This window comes from Vanessa tameamea, chromosome 18 (assembly GCF_037043105.1).
Source record: "Vanessa tameamea isolate UH-Manoa-2023 chromosome 18, ilVanTame1 primary haplotype, whole genome shotgun sequence".
In the NCBI taxonomy this organism is placed as follows: Eukaryota; Metazoa; Arthropoda; class Insecta; order Lepidoptera; family Nymphalidae; genus Vanessa; species Vanessa tameamea.
This window is the reverse complement of record NC_087326.1, coordinates 3,630,074-3,655,183: the sequence shown is the minus strand read 5'-3', so window position 1 is coordinate 3,655,183 and position 25,110 is coordinate 3,630,074. Positions and strand designations below refer to the sequence as shown.

The following is a 25,110-nucleotide window of genomic DNA, read 5'->3' as shown; positions in this document are numbered from 1 at the left end:
CGTGTGGTTTCGGCAAAGAAGAATCAAGCTGTTCCATCTCAATGTAAGATATCGCAAAATGGTACTTATGAATTTGATAACCTTACCATTAACCGCTCACGTCAAGCCCTTGTTAATCAGTATTTTAGTAATCTATCTATATAGAAATTGTACATATATAAAGCGATATACCACTAATTGATTAATCACGAGATCTCAGAAACTGTAACACCTATGGACTTCTGCTAAGACGGACTTTATGAAACTCCATCCTTAAGGGGGTAAAAAGGGGGGTTGAAAGTTTGTGTTTTATAAATTTCGCGCGGGTAAAGCCGCAAGTTTAGCTAGTAAGTCTATATAATTTTCTTTTTTCCCAAATAAGAGGAACATAGAGCGTTCGTATCGTAGCGTCTTATACATATTTTTAGAGTATATTAGGATAATGTTCAACTTGTACGCTTTAATCTTAATGCTTAGAATTAATTACAACTAAAATATTGAAACTAATTACTTTGATATTAAGTGGCGTTGGTTTTCGCTTTTAAAATCGCTTCGATTTTACATAAAAATAAGGGATATATATGTACTTTTCAAATGAAAAATGGTCATTTTTCTATTAGGAGTTAGGTTTTAAGCTACTGTCACGCTACACCTATGTGATGGTTGGTGAATAAGCTTGAGAGATAATTCCTTCGACACAAGGTGTTCTCAAGAAATTATCCTTAACACTGGTGAAACTTTCACAGTTGATACCCAATTTTAATCGCAGTCTTTTATTTAAGGGAAAGTCTTGAAAGATTACGAAGGCTTGTATGCTACATTGGGAAGGATTGTATCGTATTGTTACTTGTTTTTCAAAACACATCTCAGATAAATTACTAATAAAATATTTCGGATCATGATGTAAAATTTAAAAGGTTACGAAATAAAAAAATATATATTTTGTTATCATTTAAAGCTATAACATGCAAACATGTAAAACTTTTCACTTTTGATTCTGATAACCAAGTTATTGGACTCTAACCTAACCGAGAGGTGAACAGTATTCGCAACCAGAATAATATTAGTAATCAATAAGTAATACAATAAGTATAATGAAAAACAACAAACATTGCATTAAAAATTATTGCTAAATTAAGACTTCAAATAGCGAAGTGTTTATGCCGCTAATTATTCCACAAGTTTTAATTATTAAATGTCAGAAGTTGGAGTGAATAATAGTTACCTAATTAAGATTTGATTGTTTTAATGCAATTGGGTTTAAGTTAATTTCTTACTCGCAAATGAGGAATGCTTAAATGTTAGTAATCAATTCAAAGAACTGTTTCATATACATTTGTACGTATGTTTGTGTTTACATTTACCAATAAATAAATTTAACGGTAAAAATGTATTTATAAATTACTCATTACGTTTTTTTATTATAAATGTAGGAGGACGGGCAAATGGGCCACCTGATGGTAAGTGATGATTTCCTTACATCGCCAATGCGCCACCAAACTTGGGAACGAAGATGTTATATCCCTCGTGCCTATAGTCACACTGGCTCACTCACCCTTCAAACTGGAACACAAAAATACATGCTATTTGGCGGTAGAATTTCTAATGAATGGGGGGTACCTACCCAGACGGGCTCGCACAAAGCCCTACCTCCAAATATAGACGAACTAGTAATAGAAAGAAGTATAGAGTAATTATACGAGTATTATAGAGTTTGGAGATAGTTTTCGTTGCTCTTCATACAAATTAAATTATAAGTAAATGACTTATGAAATATAGTAATTAATAAGTCTCTTACCGGTAGAATACATTCCGGGAATACTGGAATAAAGTATTAAAATATTTTGATTTCGTTTGTATTTGAGTAAACTTGTTGTTCTGTGAGATCTATTTTTGTACATTTAGTATTACTATTTCATGTACTTGTGCTGCGGCTTAAATAATGTTTTTAGCATTAAGACAGACTTTTGTACAATATATTAATACATGCGTTGTTATATACAGAAAAGAATGAAATAAATAAATAAGTTAATAGCAATCTCATTAGTATCAAAGTGACACATTGCAAGTTATTCAATTTACTAACGGTTCTATATGATGCAAAAATATTGTAAGTAGGTATATATTTTATTTATTATCTAGCTACTCGTCCCGTCTTCGGTCTTGTTGAATAATGGCTTACATTATTATAGATTACGCTTCGCACGTCGGTAAACCTACCGCAGGCGGCATGGTTTTTCCAACATCTTCAGCAATCATCATTATATTTCAGCTAATGTAAACTTTGTATTTTTAAATGTTGAAAAAGAGTAGTAGAGTTTCTTGCCAGTTCTTCTCGGTAGAATCTGCATTCCGAACCGGTGGTAGCTTCACTTAATATAGTTTGTTAAATAACGATTCAAAAGTGCTTGTAAAAGCCTACTTGAATAAAGTATATTTTGATTTTGAATCACTCTGTCTATTGGTGAACAATATATGAAAATCAGTTAGCAGTTTTTGAGTTTATCGCGTTCGACAGACACAAACACACGGATACAATAAGGATTTATATACAATTTTAGATTAAAGAACAAAAATAAAAAGAAAATTTCTTGTTTTTACGAAAAGTTGGTATTCTTGGAGTTTTTCTGCTATTGTATAAATGTATATACGTATAAATCTTCCTCTTGAATCGCTCTACTTATTCATGAAAACCGCATTGAAATCCGTTATGTAGTTTAGAAGATCTAAGCGTACAGACGGCGGGAAGCGGCTTTGTTTTAAAGGTACTATATAGAGATTTAAAGAAGGATACACTTTAAGAAAACGCTTATGTTAAAATGAGCAATTGGTCATTTAAGTGACGTGTTTTTTTCTCTTTCAAATATTGACGTTACATAATATGTAATCATTTATTATTTTTATTATTGTTTAACCTTGAGACCTTAATTGTTTTGTTTTTTATATATTTTATATATTGTAAAATTCTGAGGCTAATAGCAACAAATATAGTAAACATCTACCACTTTAGGACGCCGTATTATTTGCTCGTGTATATTATTCATAGTTCTAGTAATTTTTTAAATATATTTTATATTACGTTTACTAACTACGTTTTGCGTTTATTGATCATTTATTATATTAAAGTTAATAAAATATTATGATTAGTTGTTTTATCTATCTTGTAGTAGATTATCACATATTCATAATATTCGTCAAGATGTCAATGGTGCCAAAATCACAGGAGACTTAAGACGTACCTATTCCTGTACTGAGTCCTGAAGTGGACTTTTAACATCTGGAATCGTCCTCTATCGTGGTGACGTTATCGAGACCTGAAAAGCGAATACCAAACAGACTATACCATTATTTATATTCAAACACAGCTTTTATGATTTGATTTCTGTATGAATAAATCATGCTTGGTAATGCGTAAAAAAACCCTTTGAAAAAATACAACCAAGACGAAGTTACATAATATAATAATATATTTATAAACATTTACTTATTTATATATACGAAAAGGCTATACAAAAAAAAGGAGAAATTTGAACAGTTTTTTTTTTTACTATACAGACTATATAGAATGTTCCCGTTTATCTAAGAAGTAAAAACAAAACAGTGCCAAGTATTTAGAGCTCAATTAGTGTGGAAATGTCTTACTTAGAACCCTGAGCAGTTATCTGAGACCAACTTATAAAGTAATTTAAAAAAAAATTAAGAACAACTATATTTATTATAGAAGAAATACGGTAAAGCTATTTAAAATCCGCATTGCAGATATTAAAGTTTAGGCATCATGGAATGTTTGAGTGTTCGGAAGTACAATTTACTTTATTATAGGGTTAATTTGTGTAATACGATTTTTCTAAGCATAAAATTAATGCATAGTGCTATTCAACTCGCCCGTGTATTTTGTACAATGTATTTGTGTATAGGTTAAATAGTTTCTTGGAAATACTTGTTAACTTCGTACGAAACACAGTTGAAACTTACTACTAACAAAACTTCATGCATACAAAGTCTTCTGAATTTGCAATTAATTATATCTTTGTTCTAGATTTTTAGTACATCCATAAAGTTTAATCGGAAACACAGATATCGATTTTATTACTTAATGTGACTAGCCCGTATCTACCTTACGCTATACTTATTCGATTGGCCGTTAAAACAATAAGAAATATTTGATATTGAAATTATAACATATAAAGTAGTTTCGCATGTTTAAAAGTAAAATAGTCTTATGTCGTCTTCCATGACATTACCAACTTTTATGCTAACATCAAATTCGATGTTGTTTAATTTGAACATTGTTAAAGGAAATATAAATAACTTTTAATTTCTTAAATAGAAATAGCCTTCCTAATATATATACTATCTAAATTTACTTTAACTTTTTTAATTTAAAACTGTCAATAATTTCTACATTTTGAAAAGCATAACAAAACACCAGGACGAAATAACAAAGCAATGATACACAACCTTATTAGTATTTATTAAGCCGGTATTAACCGAAGATCATGTTGTTGCTACACAAAGCAAGTACTCATAACTTTAACGTGCCCATATGGAACTGTGGTCACGTGGAAATTCGTTGATGATTAATATGTTTATAATACAAACGGGAGCGCCGAATATTGTTTACGTAAGTACTCTGATTACACACGAGAACAGAGGTAATGTTTAATGAATATATAATTTATTTAAGTTCGTTATTATACTGATTAATAATAATTATTAATTCAAATAACATACCCGTTCCAAATACAAAATATTTGATGTTATGGATTTATATTCAGATATGTTTAATTTATTTCACTCTTCAATTTAATCTTATAATTACAAACGCAAAAAGAGATATCTTGATATTTTAACATTGAGTATAAATGTATATCTAATGTATTATTGATATATCTTTTCTCTCGCTCGGGAGCTATGTCGTCAAAAGGGACGGAAGTGAGTAACAGGAAACAGCCGCCGGAAACGCGCGCTCTTTGATTTGACCAATGAGCGCGCGCGGTGCTGAATTTCTCAGGTGGTACCAATCTATTTTTACACAAGTAAGCCAAATTCCAGAAAACAAAGCTTGTTATAGACATCAATGTTCAGGTTCTTTTTATATTGTAGCTGCGAGGTCCATGCATACACTATTTTATTTTAATATTTTAACATAAGAATTATTTACTGTGGAACTTAAACAAATATATAATAATCTAAAGTAAAAATGACTATTATACAACACATGTGTGGAATCAGGAACGGATTATCCATTAGGCAGTTTAGGCGCAACAAAAATTGAGAAATATTTGTTATAATCCTGACTTATATTACAAAAATATTCTTATTAGTATACTCTTAATTTATTCCCTGTAAATTAAACAACGCTTGTTATTATATATTATACGTATGTAATATATGTAGTTGAAAATAACGTTTAAATATAAAGTAATATTTATGTTAAACACATAACAATTATAAATACAATTGCGTAGTAGTAGATAAAAGTATAATTTTGGTAGTTAGAAAAGGGTCTTGAGTCGTACATTGCCTAGAGGCCTCGACATCGTTAAGCAATTCCTCCGAGGGACGGGGGGTCTTCCCAGTTCTCTGTCCAAAATATGAACCAGATTTCTTATTACCGACTGAGACAATAAAGACGATAACTTACAGAAATGAATATTTTTGTTGGGTATGTAAACATACATTCCTTACATTTTTCGTACAGCCGGACTAATAATAATAATAAAACAAATAAAATAATAGAAACGATCTGTCAATTTCCCACGGCTGGGCTAAGGCCTTCTCTCCCTTCGAGGAGAAGGTTAGGAGCATATATTGGAATAACGCTGCTCCAATGCGGTCTGGGGGATTCACATGTGACAAAATGTTTGTTGAAATTAGACACATGCAGGTTTCCTCACGATGTTTTCCTTCACCGCCGAGCACGAGATGAATTGTAAACACTAATTAATACGTGAATAAAAATAATTACGTTTCTTCCTTCGCAGTGGGAGTTGAGACACATTCACGTTGGCGCTAGATTTGTGATGTGAACTACGAAATATATTTTTGACATCAACATCTCCCTTTTGATATTAATATATTTCACGATAGGGATAAATTAGAATCTGACACATTATATGAAATTTAAAAATAAGTTTATTTGGTTAGTAAAACCATAACATGCAAAACGAAAACTCATATTTTGCGCTGACAAACTCGACGGCGACATGTTACACAGGATACTTTTAAATTTTCATTCAACATTTCGAAAGTAATGAGAAAAGATTCAGTTTATTATTAAATGAAAATACAAAGGAAGTTAACATCTACACGTTCTAAGTTACAACGCTAACTAAGAAAACTTTCCTTATATAATTAGTTTAGATAAGGAACGTTGAACGAATAAACTTACATTACAAAATAATAACATACAAACAAAGAAAAAAGTGGCATACTCGTTTTAACGGACAGGTAAAGTTTTGCGAAACTCGCTCCTCATAATACAATTGAAAATGAGTAATTACATTTCGAGCTGGCATTAATAATAACGGGTTGTATGTAATAACACCTTTATTTAATAAAGGTTTTGACTCAACTTTTTGTGTTGTTGTAAATTGAACCTAATAATTCGCTAATATTTATCAAATTATTATGAACGGTGAAAATGTCGACGTTGAAATATAAGAATTGAACATTAACGTTGTTGTTTTTAACTAGAACATGACTTGTTCTTATTTCAAATAAGCTTGAATAATAAGATCAGTAAAATAAAATGTGAAATCATGATGACGACTGTGACCGTAATATTAAAACAATATTTAGATGTGTCCGTGCGTAAAAGGCTATTACTGTGTATGTGCGTGTATGACTATATATACATGTATAGTTAAAAAAAGATGATATTTAAGTCAGTCATAAAATGTTATAAAAAATGTGCAATTATTTTCGTACTTGGAGTTAAAAATATAGCGATATTTTGCTCACGTTCGGAAATGAAAGAAAACATTAATATTGAATTAATGCTCCGAGCAACTTTGATTTTACTTTTACAAGATCTTGAATGTTGATGTAATTTGTATTGAAAACTACTTCACAATTCAGTGTGATCTAATTTAGTACCTTCGCCTATAGAAACAGCCACTGTAACTGCGGTTCTTGTACCATAATTGCGCTGCCAAAAACTGAATCTAGGATGTTATGTCCATAATTACTCTGGATTACTCAACAGTATCAGAATAAACGGTGACTTGGTGAATCCACTAAAACGCGCTATCATCAAGCTTTACCAACACTAACAATGGATTCTGAATTAATTTAATATTACTTAAAAAGTACTGTTAAATTAGCAATTTGAAAGGTTATTCATTATTATTAATATGGAGTATTTGTATTTTATATAAATATCTCAGAATACGCTTCAGACAGACGTATTCTGAGCCCTTGGTGGCCAACTATCTTATATTCGAAATACAAAATCCCACGGACTCAAAAGTACGTGATATAATTACAAGTGAAAAATAAATACATCTTACAGTGTAGCTTCGCCCGTAGTGAAGAAGACCACTTCATCCGGTGACTCATTATCTCGTATATATATACAGTACTATATACTGTTACAAGTACTTAACAATAACAGATCTTGAAACGTATATTATTATATAACATACAATAGTATATGAATCTATTTTGTGAGATAAACATTTACTTATATATTATTTAAGATCATTTATATTATAGGAAAATCATGATAAATTCATATACAGAATGTTCTTTAGTTAATGGATTTCCTTGACATAGATTTTTGGTAAGTTACTGGTGCTCAAAAGAACTATAAGTATCATCTCATATCCAAATCTTACGAACTGACATCATATACCCTCCGATTAAAATTTTCACCGTAATCAACATTCATCTGTGTTTTTTTTTCTTTATTATGTCAATTTTAATGTGCCTGCATTTTATTGCCAGACAGCATCACAATCTGTATCTGTACTAAGAAGTGTTAAGAGGAAAACGTTCTTTGTTTCAGACTTTCTGTGTTGTGTCAAAACGTTTTCGTAAGAACTATATTCACCGGTTCACGGCTACTCGGTCGCTGTTCTGGTGGTCACCCTGGTCGTCAGTGCGGCGCGCGTGCGTCTACCTCTCCACCAATCAGTACTTCGACTACTTCGTCATGGCCACCATTCTGCTTAACTGTGTCTTCCTCGCCATGTCGGAGACGATCGAAGAAGCTGAGTAAGTTTATTCATTTAATTACTTTTATAGAGATAAGAAAGAAACTGTAGGTATTTAAAAAAAAATCTGAACCGAAAATCGCGGTGAATCTTTACAAAAACACAACTAGTTCTCTAGAAGAAATATTAAGTTGTTAGTGAGCAGATTAGGGTGTTTTTATTTTTTTATAGATTTAGGGTTACCACATTTAGGGTTATTTAGAGTTAAAACATTATTTTTTTTATACTCTGATCATAACGGCACATAGAGCGCGCAACAAAAGCGAATACGATCAATCAATATCAAAAGTGAGTGCAATGAGTATTTTTGATAATACGTCAAGTGTTATTACTTTGATTGTTAAATAATGACGTATTAACAACATTTTAAAACGCTTTTAATTTTGTATTCGCTTTTGTTGGTATAATGTTGTGGGCGCTCCACCTGCCTTGTGCTTTATAATCTGAGATTGTATATTACTCTAATTTAAAGGCGAGTATATTTTATATTGACATTTTAAGGGATTAAATATGAATAACAGAGCGTGTTAGATTTTTTATAGAGACACTTAATACATTATGTCAGGATATTTTAAGAATAATTTATATTTCTTAATTATTTTATTATATTTTAAGATTATAAGACAATAAAAGATTATATATGAAACAAAAATATTTATTTAGCCATTATAAAAATCAAAATATACTTTATTCAAGTAGGCTTTTACAAGCACTTTTGAATCGTCATTTAACAAACTATTTGAAGTAAAGCTACCACCGGTTCGGAATGTAGATTCTACCGAGAAGAACCGGCAAGAAACTCAGTAGTTACTCTTTTTCAATATCCAAAAATACAGTCATGTTAGTTAAATACAATTATACTAACTTTGTATATATAATACTAACTTTAATGTTAGCAGGAACTTGCTGGTCCAGGATCAAAGTGAAAAGTAAACGTAAAGTGTTCTGTACCGAGCTTCCATCACTCATATAAGCCTCACTACAAATCACGTGACTCATAATATTGAACAGAAAAGTCAAAGTACCCTCTTATTTAATATCAATGTTATCAACACAATTCAAAAATAACTAAGATTAAATTATTATTATTACAGAATTAATTAAAACTTACAATACATCGTGTAAGCCTTTTTGTAATTGTCTAATTATTTATTTATTTCTTACTTATACTGACACGTGCAACAGAAATCATTCTTACCTATACACATATAAATAAAATTACCACTTATGATGTGTTCATATGCATTGCTGGAATGTAAGATTTTTTAAATTGTAAATGTTGATATTACTGAAGTAACGAGATATTTCTCGTATTACTATGATGAACGACACTCGAACTCCAATCGTTATAGTAAATTATCTATAATTAAAATATTGGACAACATCACATACATTACTCTGACCCCAATGTAAGTAGCTAAAGCACTTGTGTTATGGAAAATCAGAAGTAACGACGGTACCACAAACACCCAGACCCAAGACAACATAGAAAACTAATGAACTTTTTCTACATCGACTCGGCCGGGAATCGAACCCGAGACCTCGGAGTGGCGTACCCATGAAAACCGGTGTACACACTACTCGACCACGGAGGTCGTCAAATGCACTAACAATGAGTTCCTCGTAATTCCATCAGAAATATACATTAAACAGTCAGGCTCGTATTATGAACAAAGCTCTAAGCATTCAACGTCTCAAGATCTAACTAGAGCTTAAGAGCCTTAATGAGGTTGATATTGGTTCAAAAATCGTTTCATAAATATAGTTACTTGGCATTGAATACTATACATAATGGCATCTTTAATTTAAAAAGATTAAAAAAGAGAACAAGGTGTAGCATTGTATAACATAACATAAACATAATCAGCCTGTAAATTTCCCACTGCTGGACTAAGGCCTCCTCTCCCGTTGAGGAGAAGGTATGGAGCATATTCCACCACGCTGCTCCAATGCGGGTTGGTGGAATACACATGTGGCAGAATTTCGTTGAAATTAGACACATGCAGGTTTCCTCACGATGTTTTCCTTCACCGCCGAGCACGAGATGAATTATAAACAAATTAAGCACATGTAAATTCAGTGGTGCCTGCCTGGGTTTGAACCCGAAATCATCGGTTAAGATGCACGCGTTCTAATCACTGGGCCATCTCGGCTCGTAGCATTGTATATATTAGCTTATTTATCCATGGGTGTAGAAGAAAAAGTTATGCGCTCAATAAACTTACAACACAACAAGCACAAACGCCGAATATATTAATACTTAATAAGCGTACTCGATTCAGCACTTGTGAATTTAGTGCAGCATTTGATATTGACCTCACCCCCCCCAACACCCCGCAGGTCCCCAGCGCGGTTTCAATACTCGCACCGCATTTGGGCCGCATCTGTCGGTATAGGTTATATGTATAATTTATTTTAAATTTAAAACCGTAATATTAAATGTATACATGAACACGATATAGGTTGGACCACAAAATGTTATTCGTGTAAATTTGTAAAATAAGTGAAGTATGAAAACAAGGGGGTAGAAATCTTTTCAAAAATTTTACAATCAAGTATATTTATTCTTATTGATAAGAAACGTTTATAAAACAAAAAGTCTGCCTGAATTTGGAGACGTTTTCGCATTGAAAACAGTGAATGGTTTCGATAATCAACTATTTCCGTATTTATAAACGTAATTTGCATCTTCGCAGTACCTACTAGCCTTAATTACCTAGAACATATTATCTATAATGTTAAACGTGGCTAATTTCTGATTGGTTAGCTCAGATCGCAGAGGTAGTAAATCAGAGTTAATTCATAAAATCTATGAATAAAAGTAGGTGCAGTTTTGAAGCATTTTCTCACTGCACAAATTCCCAATAGGGCGTCGAGTATCCGACTTCGAGGTGAATCTCGATGTCGTGACATCGGGTTAGCACCAATTTTCTAATGTCAGAAAATTGCTCCCTCGACACTTACTAAGATCGTGGGAACTAATTCTTGACTATTACTTCTGCTCTTTTTCTCAATAAAACTTAAAAATTTTAAGTGTACTTGAGATATACTTGTATGTGTCGAGGAGCCAAACGAAAAAAGATCTGTCCGTTCCTAATGAAACATTCATCAAAATTCTATTTATTTTTTAACTCTCGTGTTTTGTTTAATGAATAAACACAATACTTTAGTGATGCTTAGTAAATAAATAGTCTAAATATCTGGGTCTGATTCTGACACAATAATATTATTTGACACAAATATAATCAATACCAACTGTATTGATTATAATTAATTATTATTTGTTTAATGGTAATTGAAATACCGGAATTGATGATTATTTTTGCTGTTTCCATTACTAAGTCAAATCGTATAAATCGCAAACTACATTAAAGTCATTTACTTGGTCGTAGGGCTTTGTGTCAGTCCAATTAGGAAGGTACAACACACTCATCATATATTTTACCGGAAAACAACAATACTCAGTATTATTGTGTTCCAGTTTGCAGGCTGAGTGAGCTAGTGTAACTGGCACGAGGGACATATGATCTTACTTCCCGAGGACGATGGCGCATTCGGATCTTAAGATGTGGTTAATGTTTCTTACGGCGCCAAGGTCTATTGGTTTTGGTGACCACTTACAGTTAGCCCATTTGCATTTTCTCTTAATGACTTTATACCACAAAAAAGACCCGAGATCATCAACAGACATTCTAAATCAATTTTCTTTCATCAAATTCTTTTAAGAAATCATGTTAAAACAAACTTTAAAAATAATATCTAATATGTTGTCGAGTAAAATTTTAATACAATACAACATTTATGATTATATACTCTTGTACGTATGTTTAATTTAAATATTCTTGCCTTACCTGACATGGATTCTATCGCAGAATGGGAGATTCTAATTTCCGATCACGTAGTTTCTGCAGCGATGCCGGCGGGTAGTTTGCATAGCGTAATACCTGCTATTGACACCTTCATAATCTCACCTTGTTCGTTTATTATTTCATCGTTTAAAGGTTGCTTGATACATGGCGGAAGTAAAATTTAATATAGACATGCCTGCTTGGTTAATGTTTATACAGATAATTAATTTTTGCATCCTAATTGAATTATAGTTTATTTTAAAGATACATCCTTGAACTCGTTGTACAGATAAAAATACATTTGACAAATAGTCTGTATATAATTCCGTATTGCATAAATTAATAATAGGAAAGGTATACCTCACAAATTGGGTAATTTTAAACAAAAACTTGATTATGAATTGTATAATAGATAAATTCTATGCCTCAAGACGATACGAGTTTTTTGTGTATCATAGGATCGACTGTTATTCCCATAATTATGTGTAAAAAATTACGTTTTGTGAAAAACATGTTGCAAATTAAAAATTCGAAAAATAATAATAAATATCTAGCTCTGTCTAGATTATTATAGGATCTATTTTTATTAAGTAGAGTCGTTTGTTGTTCGAAAACGTAGGCAGGTAATTACTTGTGAACGTCCTAAGTCTAGTCCTTATTCAAATTATTATAGTTAACTTTCAAGAAAATTCAATATTTTAACGATTCGAGAATTCCTTGTAGTCCATTAAAACGTCTACAAGTATATCTCTAGTCTAGTTTCAGATTATATAAAAATCCAGATTTTCCACCAAAATTCGAAATTTGAACGTCTTGAAAACTCTTTGTTCCAGACTAAAATGTCGACGTCGAAGACAATAATTTTCAACATTTTTTTCATTTTTTCTTTAAAATTCTCATTCTTATATTTCCTTACAATGTTCCTCAAGATTTAGAGCACTCTCTTAATACCATCCATCAATACTTTGCCATTTATGTCTCTGGAACTTAGAGTAATGTCGTTCCATGTCGCATTGGAGGCATGATTCATCTCCAGCAGAATGCGCTGTCAATATACTGGCACGTACGAATATGTAGTAATTGTACATATTTCTTTATGATTAATATGAAACAGATTTACATACGTTTATTGATAATTTATGTATCGCTTCTTCTTCGTTCCATTTTAAGCATATTATTTATACAAAATAATTTTGTTTCAAAACAATACTTCTTTACAAAATAAAAGTCTAAAATTGTAAAATAAAGTGCGAGTCGGACTCGTGCAGCAACGGTTCCCTAACATTACATCATACCATAGATCTATAAAAACGGCAAAATATCATATCTGTAGTCCCATTTAAATATTTATTTTATTCTATTTTTAATATTTGTTGTTATAGCGCCAACTTAAATACATCATCTATAAAACAATCTAGTGTCTAAATATTTATCACAGTTCATGAGATACCGCCTGGTGACAGATGGACAAACGGACGGATAAACGGAAAGCGGAGTCTTAGTAATAGGGTCCATTTTATCCTTTGGGTACGGTACCCTAAAAAAGTAATATATAATGAATCGTGACAGACCATGCCCTACACTTAACTCCGGAATATAACATTATAAAAAATAGCAGTTAGCGGATAGTTCTTTGAAAAGTTTAATCTAATCTAGATACTGAAAAAGTGCTGCATTGATTATAAAATTACAATTCAACGATTTCGTTCAGTTTAATTGTTAATGATGAGGTTGAATTTTTTTCTAGTAAAATGTAACAATTGTCCTGAAAGCTTGGTAAGATTAATTGCTGGTGGAATTAACTTGCCAGTGGCGACGTCATGCCACTCGTTCATATTACGTGACTAGTAATTTGTATCTGCTTGTTTTAGTACTATTTGTATTATTATTGTTGTAGTAAGATGAAGAATTTACGGGGTTTTTGACAGTACCCAACAAAAAATGTCGAAAATTAATTCTTATACAAACTATTATTGCAATCAATTTTCTTTAATAATATTTAAACAAACAATTTTGGAACTATAAATTCTTACTTTTTATGATGATAAATCTTATTACAAATATAATAATATTTCGTGTCTATTAATGTTTGATTAACTTTTATGCACATCTGTGTTTCTTGAAAAAGTGATACTTGTTTTTTGTATATCGATATCATTATATTTCGATGTCATTGTATAAATAAAAAAATATATATAAAAACAATAAGTACTCCAGTTTTCTTCAACCCTTCAGTCTTGAGATCTAACACAGTAAATATTATTGATAATAGCGGGTGTCATATCAGATAAAATACATGCTGCAAACGTTTAGTCACGTTGAGGGATAGATCGATCGCCGAATGTCATGTCGGTAAAGTTATCGGCGTGGTTGTCGGTATCATTAGGGACAAATTGGCGGGAAAGCCGGTAACGTTACAGTTAGAGCGATCAGTCTATGCCATTAGGTTTACCAGGTCTAATACAACATATTTCAAAATCTTTATACATAGCTGAAATTAAATGATGTTTTTTTTTAAATTAGAACAAGCTATGTATGCATTCATGTCAATGATGACATATATGTCAGATTATATTATTTTTTGTCTGTGGTTCTCGTGTCTTTATTTTTTTTTTATTTATATAGATCTTAAATTATTCTGTGATTAAAAATAACTGAAACTAATACTTTAATATATATACGGATAATAAATATGATTCCGATTTTTAAGAGGTAGAACCATTTTATGTGCTCAAAATTCCGAATACAGATTATATATTATGACATTTAGAATTAGAGAGTTTATGTATAACATACGAGTATATGTTATTTTTTAAATAAGGTTACGTAACTTGTGAAAAACCACAATTTAAGAAGTTTCGAGAGATTTCTTATAATTTAAAATAGTTGAAATTATACCTCTAATAATAATTGTACTTATTTATTTTGACCATGAGAGTCTCCAAAATATTGACTTCAAATAGTTTACATGTTCATTATAATTTAAACAAAATCAACATACAATTTTTTAAGCTTGATTTGCTGAAAAATTTACGTATATATTTTTAATGTACTTAATAAAGAAGAACATTTATAGGTTATCCTTGTCAAATTCAGATTAAACTTCACTCGGCATATAAATACCGAATCGTTGACATAAAATCGTCAACAACCATTTATAAACAAATAACGAGCAATATAAATTCAGTAAATCAATTCAAGAGTACGTCTCTCCTCAATATATTCTAATCCACTTTATTTGTCTCAGCAGTAGGTATCGATGAATGAGTCGGAATGACTGAGTGAGCGGGATCGGATCGAAAACAAGAATGCCTTTGATAAATGAAGAAGTTTCTTGGCTCTGTGCCTAATCATTAGCCTGGGCGACGTCAATCTAAATCCGTAAATGAGCCTTCGGGTCTCAAAAACTTTATTAAGCTAAGGAAGGTCACGTTGTTTTAACCTTTAATTTAGTTCCCGGTTTAATATATCCTGATTTAAGGTTCTTGGGTGCAAAATCGACTATAGTTCATTTGGATGTTTGAGTTAGTTCCGCTCCGGAAAACGCTTTAAAATATTAGAACGCGGAAAAGTCTATAAAGCACAAAGACGGTGTTTGACCACATAATCTAATGTAAACTTGTTATATATAGTATCTCATTTTAATGTGTGAAGCTTGGAAGGATAGCTAGCTAGTATTAAATAATAAACTCATAACAGCACTCCAAATTAATTATTATAATTAATTAATTAGCGGTATAACTATACTGTTGTTATATAAACATTGGTATAAATAAAATTGTACGCGCGAGAGATAAGTGGACTGTAGTTGAGTAAAAGGGGGAGATATTACCTCAAAATCTGGGCTCTTACTTTTGACGACACGTTCTTCTTGAGAGCGCTCCTTTGGTCTTCACACACTCGAAGAACACAGCCAAGGGATGGGTGATGTTACAGGAGAAGCATAATAGTCTGTTACACTAGCTAATTTTGAAGCGCGGCGCACTCACAATGCACACGTTACCGCGGCCCACACGAGAAGGGAAGTACGTCATACATCAAAATCATACCATCGATAAAATTATTGACGTTTCAATGTATGCATAAACCTAAATACGCTACAAATATTTAAATAAATATAATTTGTTACAGATAATGTCTAAATAAGGCAAACTTTAAATGATTTAAAATATTTGATGCCTTCTTTCTGCAAATGTAATTTTAATATATGTATCTTTTATAGGAAGTAAAGATCCAAGAGCACGATGCAAAAGCACGAACATTATTTGAATACTTCCAGCTTAGACGCTATTCGTCCATGTCGGGAATTTATTACAAGCAGACTATGTGTATGTTTAAGGCAATTGCATTTATAAGTTAAATGCAGAGGATGTTACTAATTTTGAAACAACTGTTAATGTTGTTGAATAAGAAGTGATTTATATTCAGTTACTATATATTTAGAAACGGCTATTCAACGGTAGAATTTTCTACAATACGTATTTCAAAAACGATCGGTTACTGAGTAAATTAAATATGAGAATTGGGAGTTAGAAAACAAGTCTAATCTTATATTTTTTGTATAAACAATAAATTTTCGAATTCTTCAATTCAAATAAAATTGTTAGGAAATCTAGACATAAATTTATTTGTCATGCGTTTTCAGTATTTTTGTTCGAAAACATCTTTAGTGACCGTCAAGGTTTTCTTTTTATGAAATCGGTAGGCGGACGAGCAAATTGGCCACCAGATGGTAAATCGTCGCCACGGCATAGACAATGGCGTTGAAAGAAATATTAACCATTCCTTACATCACCAATGCGCCACCAACTTTGGGAACTGACTAAGATGTTACGTCCCTTGTGCCTGTAGTTACACTGGTTCACTCACCCTTCAAACCGGAACACAACAATACTGAGTACTGCTGTTTGACGGTAAAATATCTGATGAGTGGGTGGTACCTACCCAGATGGGCTTGCACAAAGCCCTACCACCAAGTAGTTTTATTGTGGCCTGTCTATGTTTTCAATAAGTGACTCCTTATCAATAAGTGGTTAAATATAGGAGGGATCCTAAAATATATTGTAAAACAATTGATAACATTGATTTAACATGTCGCCATTCGACAATCATTTTCAAATATCGAATTAAATATACCAACCAATGTATACAAAGTAATGTTCTTTGAAGAAGAATGAAACGAGTTAAGCTCTGAATGTAGATTTATTAACACATAAGGATTCTCGTATAGTTAGTTACTTCTTACATCAAAGAGCACACTCGTGATGTCAGAGTATCTGTGCTTCTTTTAGTTTGTATTGTACCGAGAGCTCGACAAGAAGTTTGCGGTAAACAGGGCACTGACTCAGCTAACAATCCAACGTATGCGCTAAGCTCTTTTTCAATTTCTACAGCAAAATTTATATACACGTCTACAATAGTTGCAATGCACCGTGCATTCTGTATCCACAGAGGCAATCATCACACAATATAGTGTTTATATTTACAAACATTTTTAAGGCTTGCAATTTTACAATAACGCTTAGTCGGTGACTTTCAATAATTGAATTCAACATAATATATCATCTCAATGCTTTTGGTAAATACTCAATAAGATTTGTATATTTCAACATTATTGTGACTAACATCCTTTATAGTTACCATATTTTTATAACAGTTGTCTTTTTGGTCTCAGATGCTGGGTTTAAAAACTGTGTCAAATAATAATTAATTCCATATTACGCGTAACCATAACGCATAATACATTTAAATATATATATAATCCAAAGTAGTTTCACTTGAATTATCGATCTTATGTTACGTCCTAACTCGCATTGGATCAGCGTGATGAAATAAGATTCAAACGTTTCCATCTCCAGACAAATATATAGAAGATGCTATAGCCCCGCATGGGCACATTTATTGGCGACTTTAATTATTTACCATCATCTTTATTAATTATGATCATCTTTGTTCAGTTTGATATTAAAACTTAAATGAATTATAAAATTAAATTTATTTTTAAATAAAACATTCTAAAGAAGGCAATCTGCTCGTTTATGTAGTATTTACAAAAATAATATTCAACTTATTTTTATGGGGTAAAACAGCGGTAAAATCATACTGAGCTTAATTTTTTTTTAAATACGTTTTTAACAAATAATTTGTCAAATTATTTAGGATTTTATCAATAGATTCTATTAAAAAGAGACTAAGCTTTGGTATAGTATTTATTGTTTAAGTAACTGAAAAATATTTGACTCACAATCAGATTAAAAAATCTCATGAAAACGGCTAATCCGGCAAAAAGGCTCTTAAGTGTAATTGGATTAGAAAGTCAGGACTTATTATACAAAGTAATAATAATAAAAATAGCATCGATATCTTACAAAATAATTATGATATTGCGAATTGCACTTAGAATAGTTTTATTATCGTAATCATTTTTATATAATTATAAATTGTTCTCAAAACATTTTTTTTAAACTATTTTATTCGATATCTGGTCTAAAATGAAAACAAATATTATAGTCGTTATATGTGACATAAGGACCGAAAGTTTGTGCAAAATTTCAGTCCAATCGGAACTGGTTTGAAATTCAGTTGAAATTTTGATCCTTATATAAGACCAAATGAACAATCTTGTATGTTGTTGTGTCTGAAAATGTGCTCTAAACAGTTATTAGACAACTTGCATCTTATTGTAATGCGTTTAATGTTGATAGTAAATGTAATCATTTTATAATTACCCCCTTTTTAAAGTACATTCTAATTATGTCTTGGTGACGAGGGCTTCACGCAAGTCTATCTAAATAGGTACCACCTACTAATCAGATAATGTACCGCCAAACAGCAATACTTTATAGTGTTGTGTTTCGATTAGAAGGGCAAGTACCAGTGTAACTAAATCGTTCGGATCGTGGTTACCAAGGTTGGTGGCTTATATTATTATAAGGCTATGTGAAATCACCTTCACAACGTCAAAAATGTAAAAAGTACATTTTGACGTATAAAGTCTTTATTCCTCGTGTTGTACCATAAAAATGTTTAAGTTATATTGATTCGTCTGATCGATATTGATCGAATATATAGTTTTATTGAAACATATAAAATACGTAATGGGGCATGATGTGTGCCTGTTAAATGTGAAACAAACAAATACTTTAATGGCGCTACTTTTATTTTTCGAAATAATTCAATCAAAAGTACCTACTCGTAATTATCAGTTTTCCAGCTATAAATTTCAGTAATAAACTAGTGAAGTTTCGAACTAGTGGCAAATAATTTTAGGTGCTGGTATTGAATTGGAATTTGAAATTGGCCAATTCCAATTTAATAGCTACATACATTCGCCACTTCGAATTGGTCTAAAACTATTTCTAATAAGTGTAATTACAAAGTGTAAACTACACTTTAGTTGCGTTAGTGTAATATTAGTATTTTTAAAATCCGTTCCTTTCAAATTTAAAATAAAACTATATGTAAAGCTGACTAATATGATCTTAAATTATTTTACTTTAATCTGAATTGTAATTGGTCGATGGTAGTTGATGACGCAATAGGGGACCAATGAGCGTTCCTTATTGACCGAGATTAGTAAATCTGACTTTGACAAGGGTTTCAAAAACTGGGGGACGTCCTTTCTTTCTTTTCTTTTATTTCTCCGATTTGCTATTAATAGTTTTATACCATTAATTATAAAGCAGTATAATTTGAAACAAGCTAAAATATAAGCTTAATAGAGGCGTTGAATTTTCTTGTACCTTGATGGTTCTCTTAATAATATTGACGTAAATGCCAACTTTAAGAAAGTTTTAATTCAATCTGATGTAGGACCATTAAATAGAGGACTTGTGCAAGCCCGTCTGGGTAGGTATCGCCCACTCATCGGATGTTGTACTGCAAAATAGAAATACTTAGTATTGTTGTGTTCCGGTTTGCTAAGGATGGTTGCGCATCAACGATGTAAGGAATGGTTAATGGTAACTACTTACCATCCAGTGGCCCCATTGTCCGTCCGTCTACCTGTGTCATAAAATAAAAAATATAAAAAACAAAGAGAGCAGTGTCGTTTCACGCCCAATTGGAACAAAATTTCTTTCACTATGTTTGTTTATATATTAAATAACAGATAAAATAAAATAAATTAACATATGAGAAAAAAAAAAAAACAAAACAAAATTATATTTATATAATCGTATATAACAGAAAGAGACAGATATAAAGAGAGGGAAAGTTGATCTGGAGCATAATGGTTTTCTCTTACGTGAGCGTTTCTGCGAGTTTGCTCCACTGTAAGCATAAAATAAATTCGTTTCAAAAAACAAACTATTGTTAAACAGTCGTACAAGTAAATTATTCCTAACTACATCAACAGGTTTCTGCTTATCATAAGCTGGATATATTAATACCGTGTCTCGCGTATTTGTCAGACTGAAAAGTTTATTATCGTGTGTTGGCAATGAAGTCATGTTATGCCAAGCGACCGACATTATCAGATTCAGTATAAGGAATCGTAATAAAATTAAAGAACACTTCACTCGACAAAGTAAATTGTGTTAAACAAGTTCTACAACTTAATATGGTAACAATTTATTTGATCCTTTTTAAAGTTATGTGCTATTGTAAGCAGATATTTTATATTTAAGTCCTTTATTAAATATTTAATAAAGATTAATTCAAGTTTGAGTTACGAGACTAATCTAGCAGAAACAGAAATTCTACTACAATAATATATAGGCAATAAGTAAAAAATACACACACGCACGCATATACACAAGTACGCACAGAAACACACAGACGTATATTTAGATTTTTATCAAGTACCTATGTACTAGTAAATTTTCGTGTGCTATATAAATTTATAAAAGGAAATAACAAAGTCGAACTCATAGTTTTGTTAGAGGGCATTGACTTTTATAACGCAGGTTTACCTAAACTAGGTAAACCTGCGTTATAGGAGTCGGGGGCTTCAATAATTGTAACTGTAAGCTAAGTTTCGTTAAATAATTTAAAAATAAATGATAACTAAAGGATTTATATAAATATATTTATTTCGAGATTGCCATGTCTATAAATAAAAGTGTATTATATTCATTGAAGCTCTCTGAGTCGATTTCAATAACAAGAGTATTTAAAGAACTATTTAACTGCGTAAACTAAACTATAGTTTGCAAGTGAATGCACAAAAAACCGGAGGTTCAGTAGCTTTACAAACTTGCATTATTTTTGTACACGGGACAGCGACATCTACTTCATACCACCAGACAGATACTAAGATTTTTTGACAGAAAAATTCAATAACCTAAGTCTGATATATCATGTTAAGTTATACAATAAAACGACAAAAAGGTTAATTAGTTATGTGATCAGATGAAATATATACATCAACGTGATATCAAACAAGCAAAGTTAGAATAATTCAATCTTAATCGAAGATTACTATTCAAAACCGAGCATGGACCACTGAATTTTCAAGTGCTTAATTTTTGTTTAAAATTCATATCATGCTCGATGATAAAGGAAATCTACATTTGTCGGATGAAACTCCGTACCATGCGACTTGTATACGACTAGAGACTCGTGGAATAAGCTCGAAATGTATTCCTCAATCAAGATAAGGTCTAAGTCCAGCTATGAGCCGAGCTGTACTTTAACGTATTGAAAATTCTTTACAGGAATGCAAAAGATCGTTACGTGGTGAATACCTGAGCATATAGCTCAGGTATCTCCCCAAATAATGACAGTTCACATATACCTACTAGGTGTATGTGTAATTTAATTCAAGTTCTGAGCGAAACTAAACATTGTGTCTTAATCAAACACCAAGTGATCTAACGAAATGTTGATACGGTTACTAAGAGTTGTGTTAAGTTTTGGTACAGTTGTTGTAGACTACAGAGAACGATTCTCTATGTAATCTATGACTCGTCTCTAAAGATAATTAAATGCCATTGCAATTTTTTATCTCTTTATTATATAAAATTAATTCATTTATGTTTTTTTTATATATAATGTAGGGAATAAAGGAAGGCTTTTGAAAGTATACATAGGCGACATATGATAACGGTCTTTAGTAGGTACGTATGTAACGTAAACAAAATCTTTTTAATTTGGGCTGGGTCCGTGAGATTAACGCATTTAAAAATCTCTTTGGCATTCATATTTACTTAGGATGAAAAAATACCTAGTTTAAGTATAGTATTGTTTTGCTTGTGAAATAAAATTATAGCTAAATTAATTGTATTTGTAATTTTGTAATGAAAATAATACTAAAACAAAATATAAATTAAATTCAGCGCTTAAATTGCATGCAAAAATATGAGCTCATTATTTCGATCTTCAATTATATTTTTAAAATAACGATTGCTATAATATATTTATAGTTTAATAGCTTGTATATTAAAAAAATCTTAATTTTGGTAATATATTTCTTAGTGAATATCTTGAAGCTAAATAAAATTAATTACATTCATGACTCGAGTGCGATGTTGTGTGATTCTAATGTACCGTAAAATAACTCTTGCAGAGGAAGGCGAGATGAAAATAAGGCGTTATTTAAAATCCTGCAGCTGCAACATTCACATTTAGTACTTGCATCGCGTTGAGTCATTAAAATTTTATAGTTTTAAAAATTCAAGCACGACTTTCGCGAACAAATTCTTCTCTAAATTTTAAATCGAAATAAAACTGTTACAGTACCGGCCTCGTTGCCTCTCGATTTTGTATTTCGCTAATCGAAGTGGCTCGAAACCAAAATGGAGAAACACGTGTACTGATATCGATTCCATTACAAAATTTTCACGATTTTCTCGCCTGTAGGTGTTGGTTTGCCAATATACGTTGTCAGGTTCACTATTTCTGATTTCAACACCGTAGTCTATAAAGGGCGACACCGTTGTCAAAGTATAATTAGCAGTGTAACTTTGAAACGTTCTTTTTATGGGTCACCTGATAATATGTGGTCACTCTGCCCATAGACGTTAGCATCGTAAGCAGATTCAACCATTTCTTACATCGTCAATGCCACACTAACCTTGGAAACTAAGATGTTATATCCCTTGTCCCGGAACACAATAGTACAAAGACTTGCTGCTTGGTGGTGATGAGCGGGTGGTTAACCTACCCAGACGGGCTTGCAAACACACATTTCTAAAGGTAAAATATATAATATGTAACTTTGTATTTTATTTATTGATTAACATACTCTTGTAACGCTCTTCGTAGCTATGCAGCGGTATATAAGAAATGACTTCATAAATTGACTCAGATCATTGAGAATGTTACTAAAGGTTATACTGTACTATACGTTCAGGTTTCAACATTTTTAAGTTTCAAGAGCTGGTGTGATAGCAATTTATAATTAGTATTCAAAATTAAGTAAACTAAGTTAAGACGATTTTAAAATTAAATGATAAAAATATTTATAAATGAGTTGACTGACCGAGATACCATTAATTTACCTGGATACCTCATAATACTCAGAATGTATTTATTAGAATAAATGGTTTTAAAAGCCTTCTCGCTACATACAAAGTTCCACTTCTAATTACACCCCCCCTCCCCTTTAAAGATTAAAGCAGAAATGAAAAAACAAGATAAATGAAAAATTATGAAATAAAATAACGTACCAAATTTCAGTTTTCTAGATTCAGTAGTTTTGTTTGTGCATTGAAAATCAGTCAGGACTTATTTTCAAATACACATTAAAAAGTTAATCCAGTAAAAATTTCGAACTTTGCAATCGAATCTATCATAATCACTAACAAATTACAAACAAATTAAGATATCAAACTGTCAAACTTTGTTAACATCTTAAAAAACATTCTCACGATGAGGTAAAATGATGTAATCGAAAACAAACTTTACCGTTAAATTAATTTTACTTCTTTCTTCGACACCGATACTTGAAGACTGATCTAATGATTTATTGTGTACATTAACTTTGACGTTTTACGAACTTCGTAACACTGCTTTGTGAGAATACGAATTGACAATTTTTGCAGTTGCAGCTCTATTTGTGTGAATTGCAATGGAACTGGTTTTGTTTAGTGGGACTGAAAAAAATCACCTACGTTTCAGTTCGTATAGTCAGAACTATTTTCCTTAAGCGTTATAAACAGAATTATATATAGTTGCACTCATCTCAGTACACATGATAGAAATTTAAAACCTTTTTGCGTAGGAAATGTTGCAGTCGAACTTAACGTATAGAATTGTTGCTAAAATTCGGTCATGCACTTTTACACGCGATTTGAAAAATATTGTAAATATATTTTTTATTTATTTCATCGCTTAAGCTTTAGGAGACGTCTCTGAGGTTAATTTTTGTAAATTATATATTTTCTCGTTAACGCTTATCGCTTATCGAACATTTTTAAAAGGGATCGACCACTATACCTATATATTATAAAATATTCAAGATTTATTTATTTTTGAATAAACTTCTCGTTTTATTAGATTAATATAGAGACAGTCAAAAGACTGTTATAATTTCGATTTTATACAGTCGTTATAAAGTATATACATACACAATCAATAAATAGATATACAGAATAAATATCATAAAGACGATAATTTTTTTTTTTTTTCGAAAATGAAGTAAAATTTTCTCCCAAGCTGAAGTGCTCAAATTTATTGCCACATCTTCAGGCGAAAAATGAATTAACCATCCTGTCATCTACAGACCACTGATTGCTGTGTGTTTTCGAGAAATAAATGTAAAAGCGTAAAACCTCAATTCTAGTGCAAGCCTTGTCTACTAAATTTCCTGCAATTTAAATTTATTTCAGAAAAAGCATGCCGCATATCATTCTAAAAAGTAGGTATTTTTATTGAATTTGTATTAAGAATATGTAATTAATAAATAATATACAGCTCTAGAGTCTACATCAAGCAAGGCTTCGTGCAAGCCCGTCTGGGTAGGTACCACCCACTCATCAGATATTCTACCCCCAAACAACAATACTTAGTATTGTTGTGTTCCGGTTTGAAGGGTGATTGAGGCAGTGTAACTAAAGACACAAGGGACATAACATCTTAGCTCCCAAGCTTGGTGGCGCATTGGTGTAATGTAGGGAATGGTT

At 31.4% G+C, this 25,110-nt stretch overlaps 1 protein-coding gene across 4 annotated transcripts in view; it reads left to right on the top strand.

Annotated features, from left to right (window-relative positions):
* Nacp60e (Na channel protein 60E) overlaps positions 1–25,110 on the top strand; it is a 189,912-nt gene that overhangs the window by 105,393 nt on the left and 59,409 nt on the right. For all 4 annotated transcript variants that reach the window (XM_026639678.2, XM_026639676.2, XM_026639680.2 and 1 more), the window contains exon 3: positions 7,991–8,199. In XM_026639678.2, the coding sequence (XP_026495463.2) occupies positions 7,991–8,199 (209 nt within the window). The remainder of the gene's footprint in view (positions 1–7,990; positions 8,200–25,110) is intronic.